General features: G+C 45.7%; 1 protein-coding gene across 4 annotated transcripts in view; it reads left to right on the top strand.

The window, feature by feature from the left end:
* Positions 1-1,239: 1,239 nt before the first annotated feature.
* Positions 1,240-7,622, top strand: part of DZIP1 (DAZ interacting zinc finger protein 1) — a 63,836-nt gene continuing 57,453 nt past the window's right edge. The window contains exons 1-3 of one of the 4 annotated variants that reach the window (XM_083168789.1): positions 1,279-1,399; positions 3,102-3,229; positions 3,433-3,993. In XM_083168789.1, coding sequence (XP_083024915.1) covers positions 3,511-3,993 — 483 coding nt within the window. In that variant the 5' untranslated portion in view covers positions 1,279-1,399; positions 3,102-3,229; positions 3,433-3,510. Of the gene's footprint in view, positions 1,400-3,101; positions 3,230-3,432; positions 3,994-7,622 lie in introns of all 4 variants that reach the window. The other 3 variants (XM_083168788.1, XM_083168786.1, XM_083168787.1) reach the window with 3 other exon arrangements.

A 7,622-nucleotide genomic window follows, 5' to 3' on the forward strand; every position in this document is an offset into this window, starting at 1 on the left:
AAAATAAACATAATTTGTGTGGGGTACAGAGTGAGATCAACATTGCACACACAGGGCCTCATTCAGATCTCACCGATGTTGCGCGTCTGCGCATGCACAGGCAGGTATCTGCGCATGTGCAGGCGTATGGTGCACGCACCCATGGCGGCGTGGGGGGGTGGAGATGGGCGGGGGGCGCCGGGCTGCCCCATTACCATATGGGAACGCCCAGCGTTCCATGGGCGTTCTCATGAGAACGTTGGGCGTTCTCATGGTAATGAGGCAGTGACGCGGGTAGCTGACATCACTACTTATATATGCGTGCACGCCAAACACCATTCGATGGTCGGTGACCATCGAAAGATGTGAGCGGTTACCCGAGCCATGCCAATGGATGTTTATGCAAAACATCCATTTGCAGCTGTTCGGGCGAAGCCGCACTTTGAGGGGGCGGCAGGGGGGGGGGGGGGTCGTTCGCCGGGCGGGGTTTGGTGGACTCGCAAGGCTGTGGATTCGCAGCCTTGCGAATCAACCTGAATAACCCCCACAGTCACTAGGTCTACAAGCATTAGGTCGACACCACTAGGTTGACATGACTGAAGGTCGACATTCTGGAAGGTCAACATGGGTTAGGTCAACACAAGCTTTATGTCGACATGGGGAAGATCGACAGTTAAAATGTTGATGTGGGGTTTTTCACTTTTTTTTTAATCCGACATGTGCGACAGGTGGTATTTCATGGCCTGCCATCCACTAGGGCATGGTGGGAGAATAAAATAGTCTAAGCATGGTGAGGGGACACGGTGATACGTTTCACTGTCAATATCCACTGTGTCGACATTCGGGACATAAAAATTAAAAACCCCATGTCAACATTTTGACTGCCGACCTTCCCCATGTCGACCTAATGCTTGTGTCGACCTAATGACCCTGTCGACCTAACCCACGTCGACCTAGTTCATGTCTATCCTCTGATCCATTCCATACCCCTCAACGCCACTGCGGCTGACTACCTAATTGTGAAATTGCTGATCAACGATCAACTCTGAATCAGGCCCTTTAATTCAAGGTAAGGGGACTGGGGGAATGGCGCTCACCCTCGGCACAGGCATAATGTGCTGCCCCGTAAGGCCGGTCCAGAGACTCCAGCATGCATGTAGCGGTATTCTCCATCCATCCAAGGTGTCATATATACAGAGGGAGCAGCAGCGTGGACTCTGAGAGGGGACGAGTGAGTGATGTAGTAGCGGGGCGGGGCGTAACTCCTAGGCAGTGTGTGTAAGTCTTGTGGGCGGGGCATGTTGCCGTTGTCATGGTAACCAGCGCAGACCACCCAAGCCGCTCACCATCCCACTGCTGCTGCTCTGCGAACCCAGCCGAGTCCCCGGATGAAGAAACGTTGGAAGGGCCTGGGCTAATGGTGAGACCATGGGAGTCCTGGGATTCAATAGGGGAGCAGCTTACTTCTTTCTTTCACCTTCACCCTGCCGGGTGTCTGAGTATGCGTGCCGTGCTCCCCCCGGATGTTCTGTGCTGGGGGGGTGGTTGTGTTTGTGATGGATTGATGCTATTGTTCACGGTGCGTGTCTGCTGGCCAAATGTCTGCTATCACTGGAGCCCGCAAACTTTGTTCTTCCAGCTTCTTGAGACTAAGTTAAAACCGGACCCGGATAAGACACCGGAACGCCGGACCAGACATCAAACTCTGCATTCCGGAGCTTATAGTGTCTGGTCCGAGGGGTGTCCCATGCGGGGGGTGTCTTGTCCGGGGGGATGCCTGTGATTGCTCACACCAGGGACATGGGGAAGGGGAGATTACAGCCCCCCCGTGTGGTCTGGACCGTTCCAGTTTTTATTACACCCCCGGACCATGCGGTGAGGCTGTATTCTCCCCCCTCTCCTCTCCCAGGTGACAGGTGCGAGAGCAGCCTCATCAGATGGAGCACCCCCGGACAGGACACCCCCGGACCGGATACTACAAGCTCCGGAAAGCAGAGTTTGATGTCCAGTCCGGCATTCCGGTGTCTTATCCGATTCCGGATTTTACCCATACCCCAGCTTCTTGTTGTAGAACTTGTAATATGCTGGTCCTGGTAGTGCCCCTACTGCTGGGGAGACTCACTCCTCTACCTGCGCTCATAATTCGTAATTTATACATTGCTATCCCTCATCACACCATGCTGTATACTCTGTGTCCTCCTGCTGCTGCACTGGTTTATTCATCTGTATACTCTCCAATACGGATTTGCAACCCCCCCCCCCCGCACTTATACATCTATGTCCTCCTTACATTACATTGGGGCACCCTTCCCTCACAATACACAAATGCTCTCCTCTCGCTTCACACTGCCCCAGGGCAGACACTGTGGTAAGCAGGAATTCTCCACCTGTGGAGACTTGTATCACCTCAGTTCTCACACATCATCTTTCCAGCCTGTCTGCAGAGCTCATGACCTGGGTGCCAGGCTGTAATGTTGTTCTTATCAACTAGTCTTGTGGGGATGGGAAAGAAAGTGATGAATGAGCAGGAAGCGACAATCGATATATCGGTAGATCAGCAATGTCCTGCGGTGATATAGCAACATTTCTGGCTTTGTGTACAGCTGACAGTCTCATTTCCCAGCTTATGACATATGCTTGCTTTATTTACAAGACCAGGAATTTCTAATGAGCTGAGAAATCAAAACATTTCACACCTCACTAACATAGTTGGAGTTGCTACCATTTATGCTCCCTTGGAAGCAGCAGTGATGTTGCTGTATGATGATGCAGCAGGAGATGCCTGCTGCTTCAGTCATGTGACCTGCGCCTAGGACGCAGCATTTGATCTCTCAGGCATCCATTGTGCCGCACAAACTGTAAAATGCCCAACATGGCTGCCTTGTCTGGTACACTTGTGAATGAGATGAAAAATAACAGAACCTGATGGTTTTGTTGGGACTACACTGAGCATTAAGATTTTGTCATCTCTTCTAGGGGTAACAGGGTCAACAAGAGGAAGGTTGACATGGGGTTAGGTCGACAGGTTCATTAGGTCGACACAACCATGAAGTCGACATGAGCAAGGTCAACAGTCAAAAGGTCAACATGGGGTTTTTCACTTTTTTTTATTCCGAATGTAGACACAGTCGACATGAACACTAAAAAAGTGCACCACTGGCTAAATCTACGTAGCGGCTAATGTAACTGGCGTAAGCGGTGACCGCAAATATGAGGACGTACCCAGTAACCTTGTACATAAACTGATTTGGTTTGGATTTTTTTTTTTTTTTTGCTTGCACATAAACTTTGGCATGATATGCAGATAGGAATCGTACATTCTTAGTGTATAACAATGATTACAGCATGCTTTACCTAGCTAGAGAGCAACCAAATATTTCAGTACTTTTATATATTAACTTTCGTTTCACCATATTTGGCATTAGATTTGATTTTTGTCTTTTGTTCTTTCAGCTTTTCAGTGATAATGTGTACTACCCATTTGAGCCTGTCTGGGCAGAACAGTCTCCCGTTCTACTAAATACTCCATGGATGCCACAATCTACAATGCCTACAAGTACGCCTTCGTCAAGCCATGGCACACTGTTCAAATTCAGAGCACGCCATGAAAGTGTAGACTGGAGGAGTATTGCAGCTATTGATGTGGACAGAGTAGCAAATGAGTTGGACTTTACAACCCTACAGGAAAACATCATGGGCATCACTTTTTGCAACATAGAACATGAAAAGTGCCCACGCTGTCACAACAGCTTGGATCCGGTATTAATTAAACTGTTTAGACTTGCTCAGTTCACTATTGAGTACCTGCTACATTCTCAGGAGTACTTAACCTCTCATGTGCAGACATTGGAGGAGAAGATTCATTCCACTCTGTGCGAGACGGAGCAAATAAAATGTAAAGTAATCAAGCAGTCAGAGGACATGAAGTCACTGAAAGAGGAGTGTAAGCGTAGGAAAAAGATCATTGCCACACAGCAAATGATGGTCAATGCCGGTGCTGCATCCTATCACAAGGTAAATACACAGCAAATGATGGTCAATGCCGGTGCTGCATCCTATCACAAGGTAAATACACAGCAAATGATGGTCAGTGCCGGTGCTGCATCCTATCACAGGGTAGGTACCCAGCAATGATGGTCAGTGCCGGTGCTGCATCCTATCACAGGTTACATACCCAGCAATGATGATCATTGCCGATGATGCATCCTATTACAGGGTACGTACCCAGCAATGATGGTCAGTGCTGGGGCTGAATTTAATCGCAAGCTAAATTGAGAAAAACAACAAGAAATAGCTATGTGAAAGATAATTCCATCCATTTTTTAGCATACACATACTCACACATGCAAACAAAACTCTGCTTAAAACTGGCACATCCAGACTGAGTGACATCATAATCCACTGGTTCAGAATGGGATTTTAAATGGAATATTAATCTTTACTGCAAACCTTTTGTTTTTAGGATTTAAATTTTTAAATGTTATTAATTTCTCTCAGCTAAAATAATCGCCCACGCTGCTCCTCTAGCAGTGCCCTGCTATAACAGCCTGCTGGTCTGTCCGTCCCTGCGTGAATAGATCTTTTTACATTAACCAGTATGCTCGGGGAAGCCCATCATCACCGTAGATGCCGGGCCTGCCCGCAGTGGTGACTTTGGCGGGCCTGGTCCACCGATCTTATGCTGCCCCCTGTACCTGTACCACGGTAAAACGTGGAATTAAGCTGCATAGATAAAGTCCACCTTTTGTGGCTTAATACACAGGGTAATGCCTGCTGGTTGCATTTTTCTGTGCAGGCTTTTATCGCTAATTGGGTTCCCCTGAAAATTCCTATTTCTTACCTCTATTTGTTAATATCCAGTACTGTTATATATATATATATATATATATATATATATATATATATATATATATATATATATATATATATACTGTTTATAATATGGTGTCAGTATTAATTGAATATTAATATGAATAATGAAAACTAATTATATGTGTTATATCTAACACATCCAAATCTTGTAAATAATATTAGCAAGCACCCCTAATAGCACACTTAAAGATGCTAATGCTTTTATATGGTGCCGGTACCTGTAACAAAAGGCAAAGAAGGCCTGAACTTAATGAGCTTGGGTGTGGTATATGGTCCCGACAGTCGGGATCCCGTCAGTCATTAGCCCGACGTTGGGATCCCAACTGGCTGGACTCAGACAGCATGGGCGAGCGCAACAAAGCCCCTTGCGGGCTCGCCACGCTGCGGGCAAGGTAGCTTGCTACGCTCGCCACCTATTCTATGCTCCCTCTATGGGGGTCGTGTACCCCCACGAGGGAGAATAGCCGGTGGCCGTCGGGACCCCGAGTGTCGGGGTTTTGACTGTCGGGATCCGGACGTCAGGGTAATGACTGTCGGGAAACTGTCCGGCACACACGAGCTTACAGCCTGATGGTGAGAATTTCCCCTTATGTAAGATAGTGGAATAGCAGCTGATGAAAAACGTTTGTGGAGCTATTGCCACCTACCAATATTAAAGCAAACAGATGCGTTTCTGTGCAGCCCCCTCTGTTGTGGTTGGAGGCAGAGAGGAGGTTGTATTTGCCCAGATCACCAGTTGCGGAGCATGGAGTAAAGAGAGTAATACAATGCTTATACTGCATGAATTCGAGCTCTAGTGTTTTAAATGGGTTTATTTATTTATTTATTTACAGGTTTTATATATTCCTTTGCGCTTACAGGTATTTAGTTCTTCTGAAACCATTAGAGATCCGAATACCTTTCTTCTACTACAAATGAGAAAAAAAAAATGTGTCCAAATATTACTGATCAATCCTTAGAAAACGTAACCAAATGTAACTATTGGTAATGACAGGGATCATCCTGTTCAATTGACCAACAGAAATGGTAGTCCAAGTAAATGTGTGATGACCCCTCAGCTCCACTCTTTCCATTATTTTCACCTTTTTTTAACTGCATTATAAAGCAGAACAGTAATGGTCTACTGTGCTCTAACTGGTGTATATATACTGAATACAGTATGTGGTAGGCAGTAATATAATGTAGGCCACACCGATGTTCGTAATTGTGTGAGTTTTGCATCTAGCGCGTCATTAAACAAAAACATGAGAAACTGACATTTTAATTGATACATAATATCAAATGGATCTCATCATTCTTAACAGCCTCTGAATGTATTTGCAAACAGTTACAAAGCAACTAGAGAAAAATAATCACAGTCTGTGAACATTGAGATCAATAATTTGAGTCCATCACAGGACATGGGCCACCTAAATAATAAGGGTCCAAGTGGTAATTAACCCACACAATCCATTTTCTGTCAGTCCCCTTTTTCATACATATACTGTATATCAGGGGTGTCAAACTCAAATGCATCAGGGCCGCATCAGCAGTTTGGTCAGTCTCAAAGCGCCGGTTGTATCTGTAGGACTATGGGGTTTATTCTAGTTCATTCTTTCTGACAAAATCCTTCTTAGATGGACAAAACCATGTGCACTGCAGGGGGGCAGATGTAACATGTGCAGATAGAATTAGATTTGTTTGAGTTATTTTGTTTCTGTGCAGGGAAAATACTGACTGCTTTATTTTACACTGCAATATAGATCTCACTTTGAAGAAAAACCCCACCCAAATCTAATTCTCTCTGCACAAGTTACATCTGCCCCACCTGCAGTGCACATGGTTTTGTCCATCTAAGAAGGATTTTGTCAGAAAGAATGAACTACAATAACCCCCTATGTGTCCACTCTTTATTATCATAAATTATTGTCACTGCATTCAATTATTACAGTTTTTTGTAATAATGTAAGTAATAACTAGCTCTGAAAGCAGAAACATAGTCAGAATATGAGGTATTTGATTGTAGTTTATGGTCCCTATACCACTGTAAAGTGACATGGAAGTGGTCAGTATATCCAAAGTTTACCGCTTCACCTGCCATGGTATGTATCATCAGTGCTGTGAAGGGCAGGTGCAGACCAACGCAGAGCCCACTCACATTTCAGTAGCAGATGATGCAAGTCAGAAAAGGAGGGTCAATCATCGCTGATATTGTCCACAAGACACTTTATTGGAGACTGCTCAGACCAAATACCATGTTCTTCTGTCTGAGCAGTCTCCAATAAAGTTTTCTTGCGGATGATATCAGCAGTGTGCAACCTTCCTTCTGGAATTATATTCTCAAATTAATTATAATCAGACTTTTAAGCAGAATAATAAGCAGCCCCCCCCCCCCCCCCCCCCCCCCCCCACATACATCATATCTACTTACAGTACAGGAGAGAAGGGTTCAGGCAGCCGTTGGATCTGTCACATCACAGGATGGCATGCGCTCAATATAAAAACAAGTGGAGGTTTCCTGTGTAGAACGGCCGGTGCCGCTAGAGGGCAGACGTTCTCTGGCTTGTAGGCTGCCGCGCATGCGCTGAAGAGGCGGCTTTCTTGTGTCAAAAAAAGAAGCGAGAATAAAAGGTGAAGGCTGGCGGCGGCTGCGCGGGCCACATGACGAGGTCTGGCGGGCCTTGTGTTTGACACCCGTGCTTTATATGATTGTATTTACTAGACAAGGAGAACTCTTTCCTCTTTTGTCCCTATAGGTTGGGATCTCTCTTCCCTTTATATTTCAATATTTA

This window comes from Crinia signifera, chromosome 2 (assembly GCF_055691185.1).
Source record: "Crinia signifera chromosome 2, ASM5569118v1, whole genome shotgun sequence".
In the NCBI taxonomy this organism is placed as follows: Eukaryota; Metazoa; Chordata; class Amphibia; order Anura; family Myobatrachidae; genus Crinia; species Crinia signifera.